The 27,746-nt window shown below is 35.6% G+C and overlaps 3 protein-coding genes across 3 annotated transcripts; 2 read left to right on the forward strand and 1 right to left on the reverse strand.

Annotated features, from left to right (window-relative positions):
- LOC147411358 (protein STRUBBELIG-RECEPTOR FAMILY 3-like) lies at positions 1–10,671 on the forward strand. The gene is made up of 17 exons (XM_086447729.1): positions 1–131; positions 610–790; positions 1,033–1,162; positions 1,251–1,322; positions 1,699–1,764; positions 1,910–1,981; positions 2,087–2,158; positions 2,254–2,325; positions 2,407–2,472; positions 2,564–2,629; positions 3,369–3,757; positions 3,870–4,261; positions 5,358–5,629; positions 6,589–6,727; positions 7,644–7,780; positions 7,868–8,024; positions 10,292–10,671. Exons 2-17 carry the CDS (start codon positions 691–693, stop codon positions 10,388–10,390), a joined length of 2,301 nt encoding a protein of 766 aa, XP_086303855.1. The 5' UTR covers positions 1–131; positions 610–690; the 3' UTR covers positions 10,391–10,671.
- Positions 10,672–14,340: 3,669 nt separating this feature from the next.
- LOC147411359 (secretory carrier-associated membrane protein 1-like) lies at positions 14,341–20,331 on the forward strand. The gene is made up of 12 exons (XM_086447749.1): positions 14,341–14,619; positions 16,633–16,749; positions 16,854–16,916; positions 17,171–17,204; positions 17,333–17,455; positions 17,790–17,852; positions 18,013–18,106; positions 18,475–18,520; positions 18,641–18,708; positions 19,018–19,066; positions 19,854–19,919; positions 20,014–20,331. The coding sequence occupies exons 1-12, from the start codon at positions 14,563–14,565 to the stop codon at positions 20,098–20,100; spliced, it is 867 nt and encodes a 288-aa protein (XP_086303875.1). The 5' UTR covers positions 14,341–14,562; the 3' UTR covers positions 20,101–20,331.
- A 749-nt stretch (positions 20,332–21,080) lies between these two features.
- Positions 21,081–27,285, reverse strand: LOC147411360 (3',5'-bisphosphate nucleotidase AHL-like). Its single transcript, XM_086447740.1, has 4 exons — positions 26,836–27,285; positions 23,859–24,546; positions 22,009–22,373; positions 21,081–21,457 (listed from the first exon to the last, which is right to left on the reverse strand). Exons 1-3 carry the CDS (start codon positions 27,017–27,019, stop codon positions 22,070–22,072), a joined length of 1,176 nt encoding a protein of 391 aa, XP_086303866.1. The 5' UTR covers positions 27,020–27,285; the 3' UTR covers positions 21,081–21,457; positions 22,009–22,069.
- Positions 27,286–27,746: the final 461 nt, after the last annotated feature.

Consider the following 27,746-nt stretch of genomic DNA (forward strand, 5'->3'; position numbering starts at 1 on the left):
AAAAGTTTTTTAAAACTTTAAAAATATATTTCACTCAAAGCAATAGTGGAAAAGATATGCACGACTTTAATAGTGGGAAAGAAGCTTAAGCTAACTAAGCTTTTCTGTGCATCCGTGAATTTCTCTCGAAGGTTAGGGTACCAAAACTCTCGATTTTCTTTCCTTCTTTGACTAAATCTGTTGAATTCGACTGTAAATGTACATTTTTGTTTCTCTGATTTAGATTTGTGGATTTATGGAATCTTTAGCTACTAATTTGAATGGAAGAGTTGCTAAATTTTGAGAAATATGTAGTTGTAAAGTCCGATCAAACCTCTCTGTGGTTTGTTAAGGCGCCGTTTATTTGAGTTCTGCTTCAATGGTGGATTTTTTTTAGGGTTTATGAAGTTTTTTTCTTACAGTCCTTTTGAGTAATGGCATTCGATACTTCGGTTTGATTATCTTTTTTTTTTTTTTAAACTTTTCTGTCAATTTAGTTATGAGATTTTAGTGGTCTGTTTGGTTTATTTATTGGGTAATTTTAGTATTAAGAAACATCAAAAGGTTTGAATTACTGTAGCTTTATCGAGATCTCTAATGCATTTGGTCTCTGTGCTGCTTTGGTTTCAGGCTTTGAAACGTTCTTGTTCAGTTACATTTCTATAATTGTTTCTGGAAGAAATTTAACAAAAAAGTCGGAGGAAATCAGCCATGTATTACTTGAGTTGGGAGATCTATGCCCGGTTCTTCGTGGGGTTGATATTGATTTCTGTGGCACGGTTTTCTCATGGGTACACTGATGCTCGAGACGGTAACACTAAATTCTGACATTTTTTTTACGATTCTTTTAAGCACAAATCTATAGATACTAGAAAATTTTAGCTGGAAATGTATCTCCTTTTTGGGCACTTGTTGGTCTACTTTTCTAAAGTGTACAGAGAGTTTTTGGTTGATTTTTTATTTTCTTTTCTAATATTAAATTTTATGAAGTAGAAAATATTCATGAAACATATGTTTTTTATAATTTTTATTTTTTATTTTTTATTTGTTCAGTTTTCGCAATAAATGATCTGTATGCTTCACTTGGTTACCCATCGCTTGCTCGATGGATTCCTAATGGAGGAGACCCATGTCTGGAGGCCTGGCAAGGCGTTAAATGTGTCAATTCAAACATAACCGGAATGTAGAGTGATCTTTCTTAAACTCCTTCTGGTGATTGGTGTTTCTCTACGAATCTATTCTATTATTCTTACAGCTTATTTATCTGACAGAATCCTTAATGGTGTGAATTTGGGTGGAGTACTGGGCAATAACTTAGGATTCTTTACTTCTATGATAGCAATGTAAGTGCTATTACTTATTCTAGTTCTTTTGTGTGTGTGGGTTATATGCGTAGGGATAGGGATAGTTGCTAGTGGTTTTGGTTTACTCTCATTTGGATCCCATATTTGTTTCTTCCTGTCCCACTGACCTCATGATCCATGATTCAATTGACATGAACAAGATTCACTTAGGAGATCTCCTAGCCTAACACAACCCCATGGGATGGTTGGGCTTATCCTAGCTTTTCAATGTTGTGTTGTGCTTCTTGAGGGGACAAAAATTGTATGCCTCACATTTTGAAATGCTGTGATTTAAGTTTTATTATAATGTTCATCTTTGTTTAGACATGTTTCTTCAATTTTGGATTGATGCTATTTTCCTATTGTTGTGCGGCAGAGATCTGAGCAATAACCACATTGGTGGCACTATTCCATCCAGTCTTCCCCTTACCATGCAGAGCCTGTATGTTTGCAGATAACATTCTCTTTTGATCCCTTGATATAAGTATATCAATTTTTTGTTGTTTGTGAGCCTGGGTATGCTCTTCTTCATCCTTCTTATGCTCATTGCCGTATATGAAACATGTGATATTCTTTGACTGTGGCAGTTTTCTTTCAGCAAACCAGTTCACAGGAACCATCCCGAGTTCTTTATCCTTACTAACTCAATTGACGGACTTGTGAGTCTGTGCTCCTTTTTATAAAATCTTGATACCTTGTTCTTGGAGAAAGTTCTGGTCTTCATTTATTTTATGGTTTGAGTTTTAGTGGTATATTTCCTTCAGGTCATTGGACAACAATCATTTAACTGGAGAAATACCGGATGATTTTCAGGAGCTTATGGATCTTGTAAATTTGTAAGCATTTCCTGTTGATTTTGAAACCCATTTCTTCTAGGTTCCTCTTGCATGGGTTATAAACAGTTGATGTGGGATACTCTATCATGGGGCAGGAATCTATCTGTTAACAATTTGAGTGGGAAATTACCTTCCTCTATGGGAAATTTGTCATCTCTGACCACGTTGTGAGTAATTTATCTTTACAAGTTTGATTATGTCTACATCTTCTAGGTCTTAATGAATTTATCAAACTTCGTGTTTGGCAGGCACTTGCAGGACAATCAATTGTCTGGGACCCTCGATGTTATACAAGATCTTCCTCTGAGAGATTTGTACTTATCTTGAACACTTCATTGATTTGGATTTCTTTTGGTACCATTTTCTACCTTGTGTTTCTGACTTGAAATGATTTGTTGTTCACAGGAATATAGAGAATAATATTTTCTCTGGACCCATACCCGAGAAGTTGTTGACTATTCCAAATTTTAAGTGAGACTAAATAATAGACATATTTGATTTTTTTTTTTTAATCCTTGAAAGAGAAATAATTTGTGTAGGAAAATATACTGGTATACATACTTTGTAACTTATAGATTGTAGATACATAGAGGTCATGATGTCAAACACAGCATATGAGGCTGTCACCTTGGGCTTCCCCCAAAATGCCATGCTCCTTGCTTGAAACACATTAAAGCTCTGAAGGTGTATGTATCATGCGCTGAGGCTTTATAAATGATAAACGTGCCATGCCTTCTATGTATTTTTTAAGGCCTTGTGCCAAACTCATGCACCTTGTGTGCGTGTACTTACGATGGAGATTTTGAGTTATAGCACCTTAAGAATTCAACTTTAGTTTTCTCTATCCTTGCTATTCTGGATTAAGTAGCATCGACAACAGCAACAAAAAAAGTCTTTTCCCCATGAAATTGATCAGTATTTTTAATACTTTTTGTTTAAAATTTTCCAATTTTCTAATTTTTTCGAAAGATAATTTTAAAAATTTATCTCATCATTATCTGTTTATTATTTCTAGCATCCTTTCCAAAAGGCATGCTCACAAGGATTATACCCAAATGTATATAGTTTTATCATTTTCTGCACTCAAGGAAAGCTTTTATAAAAGAAACGAAGCAGGTCCCATTAATGGATTTTAATTATATTTTTGCTATTCATCAAATTTTTTTTTGTATTCTTGCTACCTTTGGTCACTGTTGGATCTACTGTGCAGAAAGGATGGAAACCCATTCAACACTACTGTTGCTCCATCACCCACTGTGCCACCCCCAGCCCCAGCCCCATCTGCACCTCATCCTGGAAACTCAAGTTCTGGAGAAACACCTGTGACAAATGGACCGTCTGCTGAGGAAGGACCAAGTCCTGCAGGATCAAAAAAGATTTTAACTGCTAAAAAGGTTATTTGGATTGCAATTGCAGGGGCCTTAGTATTTATTGCATTAGGACTTATGCTTATTATGTCAAGATGTTGTAAGGAAAGGAAAAACACCGATACAATTGCTAAGAGGCATGAAACGGGTGCATTTAAAGGCCCCAAGGGGAAGCCTAGACACGGTGAATCCAGAGCATCCTTGGTCCAATCAAGAAGTCAGATAGAAAAGGGTAAGTGTATCTTTGTTCAGAATATTTTCTAATTTTTGTCTATGCTATTTTATTTTCTTAAAAAGTTCTGCTTTTACTTTCAGTAGATTGATTACCAAATTTTTTTGAGCAGTTCCTAAAGAAACAGTTTTGAGACCAAAGGATGAACATGGAATAGATATTATAAGAATGGATGCAATTCCGAAACCAAATGACAAACATGAGAAAGACATGGAAAGAATGGGAGTGATTCCAAAACCAAAGGAAGAACACGTTATACAATTGTCTGGAATGGATATGATGCCTCCTCCACCTTTTCCTGTCGAGAAAGTCATTGTGAACCCGATTTTTCCTACTGGGATAACTACAGGGAACCCTCCCACCAAAAGTCTGAATGCCATTAATTCTGTGAGGTCCTTCACAATTGCATCCCTTCAGCAATATACAAACAGCTTTTCTCAAGAAAATCTTATTGGAGGAGGCATGTTGGGAAGTGTTTATTGGGCAGAGCTCCCTGATGGAAAGGTAAGATTCTTTTGGTTTTCAATTTAACTGATTAATTGGGTATTGGAACTACTGTCAAGCTGTTAGATTTAATTCCTGACCCCTATCTCCTTTATCTGGAGAAAACTGTGTTCTTTGCTTAGTTTTGACATGTACACATTCATATGTGCATTTTGTTTAAAGAAGCAATAAAAGCTGCTGGGCTTAGTTCCATAGTTCAGTTGGTTTGACACTTTGCAAAGCATTTCTGAGGTTGTGCGTTTGAGTCCAGTTTATCCCTAAAAAAAATAAGAAAGAAAAACAATAATAGCTATAATGTTTGTTGTATATCAGTTGCTCGTGGTCATTAGGAGAAACAATCTGGTGTTTGTTATATGAGACTTCAGTATCAGTTAAGATCGCAATAAACTTAATCAGGATTTGTTAGCAGACCGTTGTCACATTGTCGTCCAAGGTGTGGCTTCCTTTCTGGGACCTCCTCCCTTCGCTCTTGCCCATCTTTGCCGTGCTCCAACTAGTCTTCTTCATGCTGTTTCCGTTCTTCTACCTAAAAGAAATTATATGCGGTAGCAGTCTTGACTGATTTCCCTCTGCTGTGGAAATTTTTTACTTATTGCTTATCACATAAACAAGCATACCCTAAAGACTCATAATCATTTCTTCAGCTATTACCCACACTAGTAGGCTTTCCTTGTTTCATTTATTCACATAGAAAACCAGAAATATCTCTGAAGCCTGACTCCTGAAGGAACTGCTTTTGTAATGTTTAGTTGAGTCAAAGGGAGCATTTTGGGGCTTGAGTTACCCACCTGTCCACCAAAGTTTTCATTCCAAGTGTCGTGTTAATCTACACTCAGAAACAAGTGACCAAATCAAGTTCAGTTATCCATCCCTCTCTTTTATTTTTCTGTATCATTTTTCTGAAAGAATCAGCTGGGAAAAATGTTGTGTAGAACATTGGGGAGGCACTCTTGAAGCCTGACTGAAATACTGCTCCATATCTTTTTTGAATAAGTGTTAGTCTCTTCTGAATTTTTCATCCTTGCACTTAGCATACTTCTCTCTTAGAGTGTCTTCATGTCCTGACTTATTTATTTGCTTCTGATGATTTATTTAGCTGCTGGCTGTCAAAAAACTGGACTATGTGGCTTCCATGCAGCAGAAAGATGAAGAGTTTCTTCAGTTGGTGTCAAATATCTCTAAACTTCGACATGTTAATATTGTCGGGCTTGAGGGTTACTGCATAGAGCATGAGCAACGGCTACTCATCTATGAATACTGCACTAATGGGACACTTTATGATGCGCTCCACTCAAGCGAAGGACTCACTAAGAAACTTTCATGGAATGCCCGCATCCGGATTGCCCTTGGAGCTGCAAGAGCTCTAGAGTACGTACAAAATTCAGTAAAATTATCTCAAAATCACCTTTATTTTTCAGTGGATCATCTTATGAAATTGGGGTAAACAATGTATATACGAGTGTCATACTTTTCTAGTTTGGCATACTGCTAAAGTAGACTGGAAAAGTTTGTGCATAGTCTGGTCTTGATCATCAAAATAAGATTAAAAATGGGGAACACGAAATGCCAGTGAGGGATAGTTTGTGTTTAATACTGTTTTGCCTTAAAGGTTTGGACCAGAATTCAGCACATGCATGCGCACACACATGTATATTTGGGGTTTGCATGTGTTCCTTAATTAAGGGCATTGCATGGTTTTCTTTTTTAGCAAATACAGTATTTTTTTAAATTGAAACTGTATGAAAGGGCACTCGGGTATGTAAAATAACTATTTATATGTTTTATTCGATATTTTTTTTGCATATCAATTTTATTGGAATATAAATAATGGGTATCTTCGTAATTGATCTTTCTTCTGGTATGGTCGTATCGCAAATGGAATTGTAGATTGGATGTTACTGACGGAAGACAAAACTACAATTTAAGAAAGAGAGTCATGTGGCTTGACTTGGGACGATTTGCATCTTCTCTTTAAATTACGGACAACAATCCAAAAGATAGTGCAAAAGCCATCCAAAGGAATTTATAAAATTGCCATCACTTTATTAGAGATTTCAACTGTTAGTTAACTTGTTGAAAGTTCATCTTTCAATGATATAGATGTGTTAGATTCTCTGTTCGGTTCAAATCTTGGGCTAGAAGATCTCCTAGATAGGAGCTATTAGTTGGAGAGCTTCCAAGCCCTTTGCATGAGTGTTACATACTGGCACTAAAAGGAGGATGGCTTCTTTTCCCCCCTCTCCTTATCTGGTTATCAGTAGTTCTCTGGAAACAACATTCTATTATTTTGTAGAGCTAATTCTTGTCTCATTGTTTTTGTGGTGAAGGTATCTGCATGAGGTCTGCCAACCACCCATTGTACACCGAAATTTCAAGTCTACCAATGTTCTCCTCGACGATGAGCTCACGGTACATGTCTCTGATTGTGGCTTGGCTCCATTAATATCTCCAGGCTCTGTAAGTCAGGTATGTCAATATTCTATAATCTTCAAATTGGTTATTCTCTTATTTTGAGTTCTGACTAGTATCTGGAAATGTTGACCTGACCTGAGAGTCGGTCTTCAGATTTCCAAGTTTGGCCAGGTTGATGTCAACTCTAGGGTTAAACAGTGGCTCAAGAGTAGTGAGGTTAAAAAGGACTAGTGGTGATGGGTCTTGCGGTTAAGCCTGAAGACTAAAAGTGAGGAAGATGAAAAAGGAAGATTTTTAAATGTTTAGGAAGGATATGGGGATTGCGAAATACTTGCATTAGGAGTGGATGACAGGACATGTTCTGTGAGTGATGCTGTAATTGTGGCACACTTCCAAGGCAACTAAGATCCTCCATTTGACTGGTCCTTCAAAGAGATCTCCTGTCCTGGAGGTTATCTTGATCATCTGATCTGTAGACTTCTTTCTAACCCATTTAGAAAGAAATTGATTTTACGTTTAAAATCTTCTTGGTCTGATCCATTCACTGGTTTGTCAACCACCTTCACAGGTGCCATATGGTATGGCACAGTAAATGTTTCAGCATTTTGTGGAGCTAGTGCCTTGACATTATATTCCTCGTAGGGGATTTCAACTGATTCGAAGCACGAAGTCAGAATAGGTTAATTGAATCAACTTTGAGAAATAAACTATTAGCTTCTGCCTTCTGAAAACTTGGAAAGTTAATAATTGTTTATGGTGTGTTCTAGAAATTGAAAATCACAAATTCCTTTGGAAGATTTATGCTTGGTTCTAAGCCTCCTTCCACTTCTTATTTCTGGTTTTAATTGGGAAATTGGAAGAAAATCCACAAAATTTTGGTTGTGATACACAGCATTAAATTGTGCTAGTGGATCAATCTTAAATCCAGTTCTTTTTGAATTAGTAATGACACTCTGGTATTTGCTTTCAGTTGTCCGGACAAGTCCTCTCGGGTTATGGTTATAGCGCTCCAGAATTTGAAACTGGAACCTATACTTATCAGAGTGATGTTTACAGCTTTGGAGTTGTATTGTTAGAACTCCTTACTGGGCGAAAGTCCTACGACAGGTGAGAACTCTTATTTAACCAATTTAAGTGTCATGGATTACCAGGTTCTTTTACAATTACTTATTACATCTTGAAAAATATTTATAGGTCAAGGCCTCGAGGGGAGCAATTTTTAGTTAGATGGGCGATCCCTCAGCTTCATGATATTGAGGCATTGTCAAGGATGGTTGATCCTTCTCTCAATGGAGCTTATCCTGCTAAATCTTTGTCACGTTTTGTGGACATCATTTCTCTGTGTGTTCAGGTGAGTCTTTTCATATTTTGTTGATAATATGTTAAATGCATATAGTTGCAGAAAGGTTTTACTATAGGGAACCTCTCTGGATTTATAATCTTCTAGGATTGCATGATTATGTGTATTAGTGTCAGACGGGCACAAGAACTTTTGAAAACCCAATTCACTTGCATATCTATCTGGGTCAATTGTATAAATATTAGGACCATTGGTGACATGTCATCCATACTAGTAAACCTTAAAGTAAATAAACAATGGGTGGTATATTCGTGGTGAAATACTTTCTGCTAAAAAAAGGTTGGAACCTGGAAACATAATTGAAGTGGAGAAGTGTGACATAAAATTCATGTATACCTATACTATAAAATTTTTGTCATGAGCAATTTATGGGATTAAGATACCTATAAAAATAAAAAAACATTTTGGATTAAGATTGTCTGGTGGACTTCACAAAAGGTACCACAAAATTGGATCTGATAGCCTGCTGACTAGAATTTTCGAAGGGAAGGTTCAATCCAGTCAAGACATCATCATCTTATCGCTTCTTGGGCCCTTTTTTTGTTGGTGCAAGGTCTTTAAAGAGTTCAAAGGGGTTTTCTTCGAGGACTTCTTAGTCCGTTGGGATAACGTTTGTAACATTCACGAGCATTAGCTCAGTCTCCTCTATCTTTTTTGCTTTTTCTTCTTCTTGGGTTGGTCAGCTTGACCTTCCCTTTATATTTTCCTTTTATGTTTATCTATCCAAAAAAAAAAAGAAAGTAGATCATAGCCAAAAAATCATCTTGGTTGGTCCGCTCTTGTTCCTTCTAAGGTGTCTTTCTTTGTCTGGCTTGCCTCTTTGGGTAGAATCTTTACTTTGGATAAATTGATTTCTCGGGAGTGGATTACCCCAAATTTTTGCTTCCTTTGCTCGAGGGACGGGGAGTCTGCCAATCATATCCTTATCCATTGTTCTTTCTCCCGTGTCATTTGGATGTTCTTCTTTTCTCGTTTTCAGGTGGATTGGGTTCTTTCTTTATCTTTTTTTGCGCTTTTAGAGGGTTTGACTTTCAACATCTTCTCTTCGAGAAAGAAGCACCTTTGAGTTATCCTTTCCTCGGCTATTGCTTGGGGTCTTTGGAGAGAGCGGAACAACAGAGTATTCCATGGCAAGGAGAGCTCAACTCACTCTGTGATTTTAGAGATTCTGGGGTTTCTATTCCTTTGGTCAAAGTTGAGTAGATACTTTGAGGGAGTGTGCTTCCATGATTTTGTTAGTAATTGGGAAGCTATTTGTGATTAGGTCCTCCCTTCTTGGGGAGATTTTTTTTCCTTTCTTTGTTTTTTCTTGTTGTTTTTTAATCTTGTATTGGGGGGCTATCTCAGCCTCCTCTTCTCGCTTTGTTATTAATATAAGTTTATATTTATCAAAAAAAAAATGTATATTACGGATCAAGTGTTGAGATTGGATGAGTTAAAAAAAAATGTGGTTAATGGTCTAAGATAGTCTGGCTGCAAATTGATTAGCCTAGTATGATTTCCTTTTCCATTTTTGAGTTGGTAGTTGAACATATATGTCCAACGAAACCAATTGAATCCCAATCGAAAGTCCAAAACCTATGATTAGTGATAAAAAGTCTAACATGGGTGATTATGATCATTTGACCAATTTCTGGGATAGTTCACATCCTAAGTGGGACAGTTGAGTGGCTGGTTTTGCCACTTGGATGTTCATTACATGCATCAACTTAAAAATTTCAACTAGGCCGTTTTTCTAAAATACTTTCCTTTGCACACCTGTGATCTAGAATCAACAACAGATTTTACGGTGTATGAGAATACACCAGATGCCTAATTGTGGTTATGAGTTTATAATGTTTCTTGCATCATATTATTTTGATAATTAATAAAAAAAGTATTAAAAGAAGGAAGAACCAAATCTCGAAGACAAGATTGGATCTAATTGAATCTAATGATGAGAAAACCAAGGTCTTCTTGTATCATTGCTTGTCCATACCTCGTGAAACTCAAGGATTCGTATTTCTAAATTTAGAAGATTATTTTAGGGCCCTCATAATGGATTAGCCTATTTGAATAGTTTTGTTTAATATTTTAGAGTTTGGCTCTTAGAACTACTTATATTCTATTTAGGTCTTGGGGTTTTCCTCCTTTTTATAAAATTTCTACATGATCAAAAATAAAAAATAAAAATGAATGTGCATCATGGACTTTTCATTCTTTTCCATACTACCACACCTAGTGAAAAATTTATCACTTAACCCATGTCTATTTTGCAGTCGGAGCCAGAGTTCCGCCCACCGATGTCCGAAATCGTCCAGAGCCTCTTACACATGATACAGAGAGAGCCTCCGAACAAGAGGTCTAATTGGGAGTAATTTTAGGCAAAGATGATATCTGTTAAACAAGTCACCTTAACAGAGTAATGCAAATAGCCTCTGTTATCATAGTCCACAATTCATTGTGGGCATTATTCTTTGGAATGAATTTCCCAGGTAACTCTGGAGAATTGTTTGTATCCATCTTTTCTTGACTCTTCCCATTCAATTAGTTTTGATCATTATGTTCAATTAAACTTGCATGATTTAGTCATGTTGCATAAATATTCTACTCTCTTTATTTTGTTATTATTTGTGTGATTAGTTCTTGTTAATTTCTACTTTTGTCATGTAAATTTTTGGTGATCAGCTTTTTTTTTTTTTCTTTGTGAAGAAAGAAAAATAATGTCCATTTGCTTTTGTTTATATTTTATTTTATTTGTTTAATAATAATTTACATACTTAAATATTTCCCCAAAATGTTAATACCTATATGATCATGGATGATGCATGAACATTGATCCCATGTAGAGTTGGGAACCACCACTGATCTTGATTGAAAGGACATATCTTGATTGAAAGGACATATGGGGAGGATATCATCATCTGTTGTGCTGGACCCAATCTTGGTATTCTCTGTTTCTTACCTTGAGAAACAATCCAACTCAGTATTAGTTGGCAGTTTGTAATGGCTTCAACAATACATCTGACCAGGTCTATATGGGACCTATCTGATGATGCCATTATCAAATCAGCATATATAATCTCAATCAGCAATGCTTACATAAGATTTGTAGTTTTGTTACTCACTTTTGTGTTATTTCAGAATGCCATGAGTTTGATTTACAATTTTACAATATACAAACAGTGCAATTTTAATAACCCAATTGAAAATGATGGGTATTTTTTTTCTTTTTAAATAAATAATATTTTAAATGTGTTGGATATCTTTTTTCTTTTTTCTTTTTCGATAGATACTATAATTATTGTTTTGTAGCTTATATTCAATTCTTGAAAATGAGGAATGATCTCGTCAATAAAAAATAATTGATTTGCTAGGAGAGGAGAGTTTGTAACCAACTGAAGAGAAAAAAAAAAAGACTGGACGAAACTTCGAAAAATGCCTTCTAGTAATTGTAATCTCCCTTTGGTGATCCTGTTTCAACGATTCTGATATTTTGCATGGAAATGCAAGAAATAAATTGAACTATCGATTTTCCATTCTAAATAATTATAAGAGAATAATTTCTATGTTCTAAACTCCAATAAACAAATAACATCTTATTTTAAAATTTGGACCAATCTTCTTCAACCATGGTCAAGGCTTCTCAATGGGTCAGGTATAGAAGGAACCAATAAAAAGTTGCTGGACAGTTGTTTTCTTAGTAGGATGTCCACCAAACGCATTACATATTAATAAAAAATTTATTAACTAAAAAAAGGTTCGCATTACATGTTTATAAATTTCATTATTATTATTAAATAAAAAAGTAGAAATGGTTTTCTGATCGGACGAGGTCACCACATGGGGGCCTAGCAGTTAATGTGTGAGCCCTTTGGCTCACGTTTTTGGGACATTGTGATCAGTTTTGGCTCCTCTTAGAAAAAGTAAACTCCGGGGGACTTTGTTTTTCACTGCGTTGAAAGCCATAGATTGATTTCTTGAGATACGAGTAAAAAGTATTTACGGTTATATGCTCATTTCCACGTCAGAAATGTGAGAATTGCAATAATTCCCAATGTCAGCCCAGTATTATTCTTAGAAAAATACAAACATGAGCAGGACAACATCTCTTGCCATGTTGTGGGTTATCATTGGATGAATCACCACCTCAGCTGCCACATCTCTCTCACTAAGAAAAAGAATATGAGATTTTTTTTTATTGATAGAAATGTCAATTTAGGATTTCACAGAATTTTGAATTGAATAATCGTAAGATGTCAATTGATTTTTTTGTAAATTAGGGATTCCCTCAATACACACGGTACCCTTTGATTAATTAATTCGAGTTTCTGAGAACTCTTAGATTGATTTTTCTTTGTAAAAAAAATTTATCTTCTCAGGCTAGATAACCCTCTATTATTCTTAGGGGCAAATCCATCATTTTCTACTTTTCAAAAATGAGGTTTAGAAGGTTAAAGGTAATATATTTTGAGTCAGGCCAGCACCCTTATTAAAACTTGTTGGGCCCACCCAATAAGAAATCAACTCTCTAAAGTTCATGCCCAACATCTGATTTAGAAAGAATGAAAGAAAAAAAAGATAACTTTTTTTTTAATTTTTTTTTATTTGATCAAAATCTTTGAAGAAAGTGGACGACTAACAATCAAATTTAAAATAAAAACGTAACAGTGAAAAATTATCCTTTTTTTTTTGAAAGTTATTGTAATTTTGTAATCTACATCTCAATGGAGGCAAGATTTTTGGATACCACATGGAGGCATGTTCTAAAATCTCGTCCGAGACTGAGCCGACTCGTCTGATACATCTCAACACCATCCACCAACAAGATGGATTGACAAGTCAAACGTATCAGACGAGATTTAAAACCATGGTTCATTTGTCTCATTGTTGAATGAGACGACTCAAATGTATTGGAAAACTCGTGTGAGACGACTCGGTCTTGTTCATGGATGGGATGTCAAAAAGAGTTTTAAAACCATGATGGTGGTGTAATTCAAAAAAAAAAAAAAATCCTATTGATTGAACATGATTGGTTTTGGGTAAACAATCACAGATTTTGGAAGAGAATTGAATTTTAAGCCATCTCATTTAGTCTCGAAGAGAAGACCCAAGTCAATGAGTTATGACACCAGTTTGAAAATGAAAAAGGACAAACTTTCACCAAAACCTTTTAAATCACGCCAAAAAATATAAAAGAACCATGGTTTTTAAACTCGGTATTTGGTCTCGTCTCGTTCACCTCTGATACCGAGTTGACTCGGACGATACGTCTCGTCTCGTCGAGTCGTCTCGTTCAACATTAAAACAATGGTTTTTAACCATTTAAAAAATCTGAAAAAATCTGAAAAAATCAGGAAAATTTCAGAATTGATTCCTATTAAAAAAAATGAACCCCTCAAAAAATATAAAATTAAAAAAAAATTATAATATACCTATCAATCAAATTCAAGGTAATTAAATAAGGGTCCCGTTCAATGGCTAATTTTTTGGCAAAACATTTTTCAAAACATGAGTTAGAAGTTTTGGAATGGGCTGATTTTTGGTGAAGATGATCTCTACGGTGAGGAGATTATCATCACCAAAAATCAGCCAAATCCAAAACTTCTAACCTCATAAAAAATAGTTTACAAAAAATGGACGGTCCACGATTTTTCAACTTGTAAACATGGGTTAGAAGTTTTGGAATGAGCTGATTTTTTGTGAGGATGATCTCCTCCCCATAGAGATCATCCTCACCAAAAATCAGCCCATTCCAAAACTTCTAACTCATGTTTTGAAAAATGTTTTGCCAAAAAGTTAGTCATTGAATGCTACCCATTAAATAAAACACATGTTTCCTAAAGATTAGTATAAATTTCTACTGAAATTTTTATCAAAAAACTTCTAAAGAAAAAATAAAATAAATTATCAAAAATACATTTAAGTATTTATCACAAGAAAGTAATAATATCACTCAATAGCTATTGCTTGTAAAAATAAAATAGAAATTTTCATTTTTAACTTTTTTTTTCACAAAACTCGGTTGTCTCGGTTAACTCGGACGAGATTTTCAAAATCTCGTCCGATACAACTCGTTTGTCTCGCGAGTTAATGTAAAATCTGTAATATCTCGGATATCTCGTTTGTCTCGGACGAGTTTTGCGAAAATATCGTCCGAGACGACTCGCATAACTCACGAGACGCGTTCGTCTCATAACTCATTGTGAGTTGGTCTCGTTCACCGCTGATACCGAGTTCACTCGGGCGATACGTCTCGGTCTCGGACGAGTTTTAAAACCATGAAAAGAACAGAATGAAACTTATTATTAAATTTGAAAATTTGAATAAAATTTCAACATCTCCGACAGTTAATTTTGTTTGTCTTTTTTCCAACGTACGAAGTCTTCTATTCCAAAGAGAATTCATAAGGAAAAACAAAACTGTCTCTAGAGAAGTCAAAATGCCCTAATTTTGAATCGTTTCTGTACCAATCGCCAGATCTCTCATTTAAATCTCTAGATCTCTGATTTTGTTATCCTCAGAGCTTTAATTCTAGTAATTCGGTCTCATGGCTGGACGTTACGATCGCAATCCGTTCGATGAGGAGGAAGTCAATCCATTCGCTGTGAGTTCACTTTCTCGATCTATGTTTCTCTCTTTCTGCAACTTTTGTTTTAAAGATTTTGTTAGGTTTTGAGCTTTTATTTGAGGGAATTCAGTTGAATTTTGTGGTTTATGGAGTCTATATGTGAAATTATCGAAAATTGAGTAAAGGAGCTTCGAAAAATTATAATTTTTTCGTTGTTTGTTTTATGTTTGTGGATTAAGGTGTTTACTTGCCTGAATGATTGGATCTATTTTTGTGTGGATGGAATGAGATTCTATATGTAACTCAGAAATTTGGAGTTGAGAACGATAATACCTAAGATGTTGATGTGATGCAATTCTGACTGACTGTAATTGATGAAGTGTTGAGTTATGATCAGATCTTCGGATTGCTTCAGAAATTTCATTTTTCCCTTATCGGAAAATTTCTTGAATTATTAATTGGATTGGATTCTGGTGTTTAGAAAACTCTGGTAAATGGACTGTAGAACAATCTCAAGTGGTTTTATTTTATTTTTATAAAAGTTTAAAGTGCTGAAGAAAACTCTTAACGTGAAATGATCACTCCCACAATGTTCTCACAGAAAGTCCTAAATTACTAAATACACAAAGATTTCAAGATTCAAGTGAATCTTGTATTTCTTCCTTTTCTTCTTTTAGGTGTATATGGGACATCTCCCTTATTCTCTCTTTAAACTAATTAACTTCCTAACCAAGAAGCGACTTGAAACTCTTAAATTCTGATGATTTACTGATTTGTTTTGACTTTTGATCAATAATGATGATGATTTACTGATTATGCAACTACTTTCTAAAATTCAAGCTCATAATTACAAAAAATTCTAATCTTTTTGGAAACTAATTGACTAAATTAAAAAATAGAAGCTCGTACTAATAAGACTAACTACTAAAACCAAGTTGATCAAGCAAATGACCCACTTAGAAATTGTTCCTCCAACACTAAAAGCCCTCTTACTGTGTTGATCAACCAGCACAAGTAACCCCTTCTAAGAACAGCGCAAAGAAAACTTTAATAATGTGTTCTTTTGTCAATCAAGACCTAAGTTACTGAGTTGGGTCAATTGACTTTAGTGAACCAAAGTGGGTGGAACTTTTGGGCCTGTTGTGGTGGTTAATGGGTCTCCCAGATGTGCTGAATATGGATTTTTTAGCAACCCATTTCTTTCACTTTTCTTCTTTCTAGGTTTCCACAAAGGATGTTTGGTGTACTCCCATTTTGTGCCATTTTCTTCATAAAAAATATTACCTGAACACCCATGCCAAAAGGGTTTGCATAAAGATTTCTTGGCAAATCAAGTTTTGAGCCTATGGTTAGCTTCTTCAATGCCATTTGTATCACTATCGTCTTCATTGCAGCCACTAATATGTACCAACTGCTGCTTTGGATATGTTCTGATAGTTGTCTTGAATATTGCCAGGATATACTTTAGACCAGGAAAGTACTGTACACTTATACCTAATGTAATCATATCTCGTTTTAGGGTCACAGAGAGAGTGAAATCGAAAAGGGAAACTATGGTTTCTGGGTTTGGGTGGTATAAATATAGGGAGAAATCCAGGGCTGTAATTTCTTTCACAGGTTAAGTGAATTTCTCTCATCTCATCTGTGGATGTAGGCACTTGCCTAACCGCAACTCTTGCTGCTTTCTTTTCTTTTATTTATTTATTTATTATTTTCATGCTCACAGGATGCTTCTGTTTTTTTCCTAATATTCTCAAAATGAGTCTCTGAGGATAACTTAATACATTGTTTTTGTTTTTTAAACATTTTTCTCTGTAACTTACACCATTAGTCATTAACCAAATTCAGCTTCATCACTTGTGCACTTCTGTGCTTGTAAAATTGCTGTTCCAAAGACATTGTCTTATTTGTTTTGATAGGTAGTCCTGCTTTTCTGTGCTTGTTTCTGCTATCATGCTTCTACAAGGGGCTTTGTTGCATTAGGCATATCTCCCACTTTTATACTATGCTTTTATTCATGTTCTGACATATCATTAACTTGGTTTCCAGAATCCCGGCAGTGTACCTCCTGCCACAAACTCAAGGCTTTCACCTCTTCCTCCAGAACCTGCAGGTTTCAGCTATGATCGTGGTGCAACAATTGATATCCCTCTGGATACAAATAAGGTAGGAGAAAATGTTTTGGAAGGTGAAGAGCACTGTCCTTTTTGGTTTCTATGTCTTTTTAAACATAAAATCTAGTCTCTCAATGACCCTTTCTTTAAAAATAGGATCTAACAAGGAAGGAGAAGGAACTCAAAGCTAAGGAAGTTGAGTTGAAGAAAAGGGAGCAGGTATCTGCCGGTTTTACTATGGATAAATGAAATATATGCATTCCTTGAGATGCCCATCTGTAGAGTAGCTTTATACCCCCATGACACAGTCTTGTGTTCATGTATTCATATATTCATGTGCTTGATCTTATTGGTTTGTTGGTTTCATATGTAGATAGTTCCCTTAGTTTTGTTTTGCATATAGTTATATTTGTCTTTTATTCAAGTAATGAATTAGTTATCTCTGATCAATCTTTTTATGTCATGCAACACAGGATCTAAAAAGGAGGGAAGATGCTGTTGCACGAGGTATTTCTCACTATTTGTCAAACTTCGTTTATTTTTGGTGTGTTTGTGTGCGTGTGTTATATACCAATCAACTAGGTTGGAAAATGCATTTGTCTACAGTTTTGAGTGTGTTTTTTTTTTTTTGACAGCTGGAATTGTTATAGAGGAGAAAAATTGGCCTCCATTTCTTCCTCTTATTCATCATGATATTGCAAACGAAATACCAATCCATCTACAAAGGCTGCAGTATGTTGCATTTACAACATTTTTAGGTATGATATCTTATGGTATTTTATGTATCAATATGACGTTGGGATTGTTTCTTAACTGCTTGATTATGGCTTTCATGTAAAGTTTGGTCAGGTGAGTCAATTGAATGAAAGTGTAGCTTGCTCTCATTTAGATGTGATGTTTTACCAATATCTCAGGGCTTCCACATAAGCATTTCTATCATGGTTGATAAGACATGTTATAGAGATCATCTGCATCTATTTTATTTGTGCAGACATATTCTTTTATTAAATTTTGAAGAGGGTTACCATAATCGGTAGTCCCAATAGATACACATTTGTGATTAGAAGTGTTTGAGCCTTTGATTTTGTGCAGGGTTGGTAGCATGTCTTTTTTGGAATATCATTGCAGTTACCACGGCCTGGATTAAAGGAGAAGGTAAGTTTGGAAATTAAACTAACCTATTTTATATGTCCCGTCTGCATTTTGATCAATTTTTATGATAGGTCCATCTTGTTTTTTTCTTCTGTAACAACTGATGCAGAGTCTCTTTATGTGTATGAGTGTGTATCTTGATCTTACATTTCTTTTGTTGTAGGTGTAAAAATCTGGTTCCTTGCCGTAATCTACTTTATATCTGGGGTTCCAGGAGGCTATGTGTTGTGGTACCGTCCTCTTTATCGTGCCATGAGGTACTAGCTTCCTGATGTGCTCTTCCTGTGTATCCATGGGGAAAAATTTATATTCTGAGCTTCTAGACTTTGAATGGTTAGTTGCAAACATGGCTGTTTGTTGTCAGGGTTAGGGACCATTCCATTGTGCCACTTATGATGATTGTTAAATTTTCTATTTGTCACATTCTTGTGTATGGCCAGGAAAATATTTGGAATAGTTAATAAAAGAGTGTAAGATCTGATTGTCCCAATTATCTGATCAGTTTTATTTTGGGTATTGAACCCTCCCCCCATTTTCAACATACCTGCTTATACGCCATGTGTGGATAGTGATTTATGAACTGCGGTTATAGTCCATTGGGTTAATTATTTTTTTCCTTTTCCAGGACCGATAGTGCTATAAAATTTGGGTGGTTTTTCATGTTTTATTTGGTAAGTTGTCCTGTTAATAATTATTGTTTGCTTGGTTTAAGTTCTTTCGAGGAGCTTTCTACATCTGATCCAAGGATCAAGGGACGTGGCTCATTAGTTTTCTCTGTCTTCTGTTTATAGGTTCATATTGGCTTTTGCATCTTTGCTGCAGTGGCTCCTCCTATATTTTTCAAAGGGAAATCTCTGACGTAAGTTCACTTTATAAAGTTAATTTGGTTATCATACAAAGTCAATGCTTGGATAAGACACTGTTAATGCTGATGACCCAGATAAATGCTGGGTGGGGGGATTTTTTTCATTTATTCAGTTACAGACCGGTGGGTCAATATGCTCACACTATCAGAACTTAAAGAATAGGGACATGAAGCTCATCTCTCTCTCTCTCTTTTTTTTTTTTTTTATAGTAAAAAGTATCTATAAAAACCAGCTCTCTCATTAATATTGCCTTATATACCCTTCTAATAATGATGGTTGTCTTGTCTGATCTTGTGGAACAGAGGTATCCTGCCTGCAATAGATGTCATCAGCGGTCATGCTTTGGTTGGGGTAAGTTTGATGCTTTTACCATACCGTATTGGTGTCATAATATTAGGTGCTCACCAATATGAAACATGTCCAATGAAGTCAAGAATATTCATACGACCTTCATTTACTAGTGTGTTGCACCTGTGATGCTTTGGTTGGAGTAATTGAATTTATGTTGGAGGAAGTGTGAGCTAGGTGTAAAAATTATGTGAAATCGGTTTAAATCATGGGTCCGAATGGCTGTGGCCCCAATAGTGAGTAAGACACAGCTAGGTGTAAAAATTCTGTGAAATCAGTTTAAATCATGGATATGAATGGCTGTGGACAACCCCAATAGTTGGGATACGACATGGATGAGAATGAATCAAATTCATCATTTGTCTACTGGACCATCAATTGTCTTCCTCTTTCAAGTTCAAAGTTGGGCACTTGAACTCAAAATTTCACAGCCAACTGAATTGCAAATATCATTGAAAAGTAAAGAATTCTGCCATGTCAGTTTGTTCTAGCTGGAATCAGAGTACAAAATCTGAATTGCTATTAAAGTTGAGCACATTGAACTCAAAATTTCACTGCCAAACTAAATTGCAAATACAATTGAAAAATTCAGAACTCTGTCCTGTCAATTTGATCTAGCTAGGGTCAGAGTACCAGGTTTGAATATGATATATAGAATTAAATTGTCAATGTTTCACATTTGATTCGCCCAACCAGTTTCTGGTATTTGAATGTGTCAATTATTTTCAGAAAATTTATGTTTAAGCCTAGATGGCTTGACTCTATTTGCTGACTTTCTCTTTGTTTACAGATCTTCTACTTCATTGGATTTGGTCTCTTCTGCCTTGAATCACTGATGAGCATATGGGTTATCCAGGTCAATATTTTATTTACGTGTGCAACTGTGTGTGCTTATTTGTGTTTATGATTTTTCTGATTTTCTTTCTGTATTTGTTTGCTTTGTTATGCAGCAAGTATACATGTATTTCCGAGGTAGCGGCAAAGCTGCAGAGATGCAACAGGAGGCTAGGAGAGGAGCCATGAGGGCAGCGATATAATGTTATAACACCTCAGTGAATATATGATACCGATATTATGGATGGATAGGGGTTGGTGGGTGTGCTGTCAGGAATCAGAGAAATTTCTTTATCACACTTGTTCCATAGCTTTTTTTTATTCTTATAAGCATGTGAAGCAAACTTTTTAACTGTGATTGTGTATGTTGCTGTTTGTTATAGCCATTCTTGTGATGTTGATTTGCCATTAATTTGATTTTACCGAAAGATCTAGTTTCTGTCTATGATGCGCAAGTTTGAAAAGGAAATCTCCAAGACAACAAATACAATTTTTGGCTTCTGGGTTGTTTCAAGAGTTTAAGCCCCATTAACATGGCAGAAGAAAGACATGATCTCTGCATTGGATCACATAGTAGGATTTTTATTGCTGACTCTTGATTGGGGTTGAACTCCATCAATGTTCAATGTGAGTCTGATATGAACAATGAACTTGCTTATGGTTGGAATATTTCAGAATATTCTCATATCAAATCTTGTGGGGCCACTAGGTTCACACTGACAACTCTAAAGTTTTCTTAGCCTATGATAGAGTGGTATCTCGATAGTCCATTTAGTAATCTTTTTATTTCTAAACGATCTCATAATATTTTTCAAAATATTTAAACTTCCCTTGAACTTGACATCCGGTGAGATTAATTTCTAGGATTTTTTCCTCTTTTTTTATTATTTTTTATTACAAGTTTTGCTCTTCAAAAAACAACAATCTTTAGGGGAAAACAAAACAAAGGCTGCACATAGGCTTAACAACTTGCAGGGTCTATTTTAGTCTATACTTACTCTAAGTCTATAGGGTCCACAAAGATATCAAGTCAGACGGACCATCCTCACAAAATTTGCATGTGGTTACATATGTTTATGGATACATAGATTTACATATGTTCTATATATAGCCACCTCGCTATACTTTTGGGGTAAGGCTTTGATGACGATGCTTTTACATGCAATATACACACTTTTTTCCTTCTTTTTTTTGGTTAGGCAAGTGAGTAGTAGTCAGTAATTAGTAGGTGATGGTGAGTTTTGAACCCAAGTCATGGTATCATCAAAGACAATAAAAAAAACACTGCCTATGAGATATGCAGTTATTTAGTAATGTAATTGTTATGACCAGCGCGATAAATTAACATATTAATGTATCATATAGGTATAAATTCAAGGAAAAAACAACAATGAAGATGGGACCAAACCATCTATGAAGAATGAAAGTAAGTTTACAAGGAAATTATATGCTCATGAGTTAGGAAGCAACGTAATTATTACCCATTAAACTCTGTATGTCAATGACGAGTGTGAAGAAGTGAGCGTGATGCTACTGACCTTCATCAGCAAATTTCTTGTCCTGCAATATGTTTTGGGAATGTTGTGAGCCACAACTGTTAGAGAAAATCATAGAAAACAAGAAAACCAGGGTAATACAATGGTTGAACAACTTGTCACTTGGAATCAACTCATCCTGCCATGCAAACTTATTCCGGTGAGTTTCGTAGTGATTGATTCCAAACAAGCCATGGTTTTATTTAAAATATTTAATAAATTCGAATAATTTTGTTTTTTTCCAAATGCTTCGTAAAATAAGAGAGATTATGTTGCCACATCAACTTTTGCTAACACCACCCCAATTCATATGTAAATTGCCAAAGAATTAGCACACATTTTGGGGTGGTGTTAGCAAAAGTTGGTGTGTAAATAGAAAATACAGGCACTCAACTGAGTAACTGTGGACGCAGTCACATAACTGAATCATGAGAAAACTCAGAGACAAAATTTACTTCAAGCATCTGGCAAGGTCAGGTCATTTTTCTCATTCTTATTGATTTGGGATGATTGAAAAATGGCTGGGTTCATCGCGATCTTCAACTATGGATGATACCCACTATAAGATATTCTTACCCTGTCAAATAATAGAGACGTTGTGTCCTCCGTCGATTAATAAGTATAACATAGCAAGACATCATAAGTTAGAGGAATCCCAGCTGGCATCAACAGCCCCAATGATCTTCTCATGTAGTATGGCTCCAGAGCAAGCAATTACGCCCCGATCAAGACCTTCTAAGAACATACCCTTTGAAAAGTCCAAGGGACGTCCTCTGGCATCGGTTACCACACCACCGGCCTCTTTTACGATGATAACACCTGCTGCATGATCCCATATCTTCTCTTTGTATCCAGCCCTGGCAAACTTCATAAATATCTCAGCATCCCCTCGAGCTATGGCTGCATATTTCACCATGCTGTAGACACGCAATGGTTGCTTTCTACCGTATAATGCAACAGGTGAGGAAAAATGTAAAATGTCAGCTCGTAACTATTTTAAAATATTGAAGAGAAAGCATAGAATGTTTCCATGCTAATTTAATATAATATTAACTGATATTATAACTTAGTTTCGAGGCCAGCAATAATTTAAACTAAATATTTTCAGCTGAAGAAGGTTAATAATTTAAACTAAGTATTTTAACTTAGTTTCGAGGCAGCTGAAGAAGGTTCAACGTGAAAATATATATATATATATATTATATATATATATATATATATATTATATATATATATAATATATATATATATATATATATAGGGGAGCGTTCGGAGGCCTTAAGAGAGCCAAACATTTTTCAAAATAGGGGTTAGAAGTTTCGGAATGGGCTGATTTTTTGTGAGGATGATCTCTATGGTGAAGAGATCATCCTCACCAAAAATCAGCTCATTCCAAAACTTCTAACCCTAGTTTACAAGTTGAAGAGTCGTGGACCGTCTGATTTTTATAAACCACTTTTGATGAGGTTAGAAGTTTCGGAATGGGCTGCGTTTTAGTGAGGATGATCTCCTCATCATAGAGATCATCCTCACAAAAAATCAGCTCATTCTGAAACCTCTAACCCATACATTGAAAAAATGTTTTGCCCTCTTTGGGGCCTCCGAACGCCACCATATATCTATATATATTTCTGATTTCCCCCTTATGTTGAGGCTATCTTTGCACTGAATTATCATACTGTCAAGTTTTAATATATTTAGCTAGCAGTTTGGCAGATCAATGCCTGATAGCAGTGCAAGTGTCCATGTCTATACTCTATAGCAGATAAAAAAAACAAATAATAAATTATTCTGAAAAAGCAACCAAAATTTCTTTTGTTTTTCTGCTTTTTACATTTTTGCAGTAAATTTATATTGCAGATATTTCAAACATAATATCGAAACAAAAATTAAAGCCCAGACGTTTGAATGTTGTAACCCAACTCTTACTATCATCATAATCATCAAAGCTACCCAACTCTTATCATTTACCATAATTTGACCTCTTTTTTTTTTTTGTAAATTTTGTTTTGTGCTTAAAAAAAACACTTACCTATCTATAGTTTGAAAAGGCTACAAAATATTTATCCTTATGCTAATGAATCTTAGTTTATTCTTGTTTTCATAGTAGAGTATGATTTCTCATAAAAATCCTTCATAATGTCACAGCTGAAAAAGATGTATCATGTACTCGAAGTCTACCACCATTCTAAGATGTTCTCCCTTTTCTATTCTCTTTAACTGCATCTAAAAAACAAGAAAACAGAAAGTACAAAACAAACAAAAAAGAAAAAAATGAATTATTATTATTTTATTATCATAATTCCAGTTCTATTCTTTGTTATGATATCCATGTCCAAGTTAACGACACTTTGACTAACTATTTCAACCATCCAAATAGAAAGCGAAAAGAATTCTCAAAAGAACAGGATGAAAAGTGAATGCACCTAAGCCCAAGACTGAGTGCCAGCCCTGCTGTGAAGGAGTGGCTTGAATTGGCCTTCTCAACTGGTTCGCAGAAGGTTGCAAGCACCGGATCATCAATGGAAGATACCCGAATTGCAATTGCTGAGTTTGGCCATGCAAACTTCTTATCTTTGTGAACTAATGGCAACATCCATGCTTCCCCACTACCTCTCTCTGCATACATCACACAACCTATGTCCCATGACTCTGTAGTAGGTTGGGAAAACTTGGACATTATCTGATAATAATGGTGGTGATAATTCAGCCATTCCTTCTTCATTGGGTAGTTAGGGCACCCTAGAACTCCAAGCACAACCTCTCCGTCCTCTATCATGGCTAGAGCCACGGCATATTGGTCCCCACGTACAAATCCCAATGTTCCATCGACAGGATCAAGTACCCAATGCCGACCCGTGGGACCTCCAGTTGAGTTGCATCGGCTGATGGCCTCAAGAACCTCTGAAGTCCTGAGTTCTCTATCTGGACCATTGAGTCCAAATTTGGGTGCTTCAGTAAGGCACTCGTTCACAGTCTTGACGACAGCTTCCAATAGGCCTACTGCATCAGCCTTGGAAAGAGTTTGGACATCTTCTTCAGCAACAATTGATACATTTTGGCTCCCAAAGCAATCCGAAAGTACCCAGCTAGCAGTTGCTTGGACACTCCAGTCTGTTTTAAACATACATCACAAACACATATAATGATATATAGGTATGAGAGTGAGAAAATGACTTTGTAGAAATTGAACTGAAGCTGCACTTTTCATTTAAAGAGACTAAAACTAAGAGAAAACTTAACGGTTTGTTATTTCCACTGTTTCTAATTATGTCTATTTATCTAGACATCTTCTTATGTTTCACAATGAGTCCGATATGGTTTACTATTTATACATAACAACAATGCATCTTCAACATGATAAGTTCACGCAACACAGATGGGCAGTAATGCAAATAAAACCAGCTATCATGAACCTAATTATTGAGATAATTCAGTTGATAAGAAATCATTCTCAGTAATAGCGAAGCCATTCAGACTCACAAACTGGCAATGAAGCCAATAAAACCTTGCTATAACAAACCTAATGCATCAGCGACCACATGATCGAAAAGAAAATATATATAGATGTAAGGTGCAAAATTACCGATACAAAATTCTAAACCTACAAAGGGTACCAAATTGAGGCTAGTAAGGATGAAAATTCATCTGTATTACACAAATAATCAGCAACATCCACCAAAAGGGATAACCTGCACTTCCAAGATGTATGAAACAAACCATTACTCAGGTATCATTCCAAGAAAGTATATAAGTCTGTCGCCTCAATTAATGGGAGCATAAGTGGCATAAATATCTCACAAATTCTGATTTCCATGTGGATATAGATATACATTCTTCAGTCAAGCTACTTTTGAGGCAGAATTAGATCCATTTTTTTCTAACAACTAATGAGAGAAAAATTTTAATGGGCAAGTTTTTGGTGTGGGACCCCACAACATGCAGAAGTAGAAAACATCAAGATGTTACTTGTCATTTTATCCTTGGTCATCATCCTCCACATATTTGTGAAGTCTTGCATCAGATCATTTTCCTTTTTCACCATACCATTTCAGTCTCAAAGAATTTGAGCATGGATATGGTTCCCATATCTGTCGCAAGAAATCTCTAAATCCAAAACTGATTCTCTAATCATATGCATCCTTAAACAGGCAATTTAGCAAGGAAATTTCATACTTTTATAGGGTAAGCGCTACCTTCATTTAGACTGTATAGAAAAAATACACCAATTCTTAAGAAATTGTAGTGTCACACATGGCGTCACATGTTGACACATCATTTCTTTGATTTTATAGTAACAGTCCATCTACATAAATTCTTTCTATATTGTATGATTAACATGAACACAATATTTTAGTAAACACATCTATCATGAGTAAGCTCAAATATAAAATTAGTACTTGAAGAAAAATGAATTAGAGCATATATTTCCTTGGAAACTCCCTCCTAAACTTGGATATTTTTCAGCTTCAACCAACTAGTTTTCTTTAGAATCCCAATTGGCATCACAGTTTCCTTCAATCTTGTAACTTAGTGAGCAATATCCTCATTTTCTTCTTACTAAGATGAGCTATAATCTAGAGATTTGTATGGTTGCTCCATTCTTTGTGCACAATATGTTTCTTTCCTTTATTTATTTATTTACTTTTGGTTGTATTTTGTAGACAAAAAACCAATTTGTCGAGACAAGGATCATTGTCTAAGCACTGACATCACAAATTGAATCCATGAACTTAATACACTATTTAAACCACCAATCCTGTTTTTTACACAACTCGCTATACTTTCTCACATCAACAATCTCTCTCCAATCCAAATTTTGGCCATGTCTTGCATACTTGAAAGCATTCTTTCACAAGTAATCATTTCCTAAAATCTTTAAAAGCAAACCAACAACAATTTTGTATTGTCCATCAAGTTCTTGTTCGATCCGATTTTAAAATGGTTAAAAGCAAAAATGGTATGCAAGAACTTCTCCTTCAGTTTCTCCTCTCTTAATAAGCAACATATGTTTCTTGTTTTCATTACTCAACAATGACCAACCCTGAATGGTTCTAACAACATGCTTCTTATAGAAATTTTTATGTGCTCACTCCATTAACCATCACCTCCCACATCACTTCCCCCAACTCAAACCATCCGAAACTCCACACACACAAAAAAACCAACCAACCAACAGATTCAAAACATACCCACCAAAAATGAATCAAAATGTAACCCCTCCAAAAAAGGTTAATGAAGGTGAGTCAGCCTTCAAATCATCACTCAAGAGAAGAAAACCCAATAACCCATTTTCCCAATTCAGATAAAATCAAACCCAAAACCGAGACCAACCCTTTATCAAACATCACATTCGAGACAAACCCATTAAAAACATGAACCCAGTTCGATAAATGCAGATACCTGCAACAGTGACAGGAGAGTCGTCTTCTTTTGATTTCACCTGATCACCACTCGTAGAAATCAGGCTCTCCTGCACTCTCTGACAGAGGGCGCAAGCCATCTGAACAACTCTAATTGCGACATCCAGTTCTTTTGAGTAATTCTCGGAATTTGAGGGTCCAATGCCCATCTTATCGCCCTCCATGAACGATGGAGAAGAAGGTCTATCTATGGAGAAACCCAGAGAAAGAGGAGGAGGAGGAGAAACGTTTCCTCAGAAACCCAACTTCCTAAAAGAAGAAATTAAGCTGCATTCACTACAAGTGGAGAAGAGAGAAGTTTGTGTGCTTGGATTTGGGAATGTTTCTTCTCTGCATGAGACTCTGGTAGCTTTGTTGCGATTCTCGCACAAAATAAAGGCATAAAAGAATCTCTCTCTCTCTCTCTCCCGTTTTCAAAAGTTTGAAAGAGAAAAACCTTCTCACACATATTAATGGATGTATTAGATTTAGATACCCGTAATAAGATTATTTTACCATTCTCACTATCTCTTTTGGTCTTGCCACACTACCCAATGTTTAAAAAAGAATCGTACCAACCGAACTACCCCACGTGGCAAACTCAATCGAGTATGCTGATGTGACAAAATTTTGAACTGTAGATCTACATTCCTCGGGATACACAACTGAATTATGATAATCTAACCGCCATGAGCGTAGTCGATTGAGTTTTGCCACGTGAGACAGTCAGATTATCACGATTCTTAAAAAATTTACAAAATCACACCATTACTACTAAAATATCTAATCATTTTGTTTTAAAGAAGAATGTATTGGAAAACCAATAACTTCAATTCTCTCGATAGAATCCTAACGAGAGATCAAGAATTGGTGAAGAAATAATAAGATATCTCGTTTTGTCTCTTCCTTTTG

The sequence above is a fragment of the Akebia trifoliata genome, chromosome 1 (assembly GCF_017979445.1).
Source record: "Akebia trifoliata isolate Shusen 1 chromosome 1, ASM1797944v1, whole genome shotgun sequence".
Classification (NCBI taxonomy): domain Eukaryota; kingdom Viridiplantae; phylum Streptophyta; class Magnoliopsida; order Ranunculales; family Lardizabalaceae; genus Akebia; species Akebia trifoliata.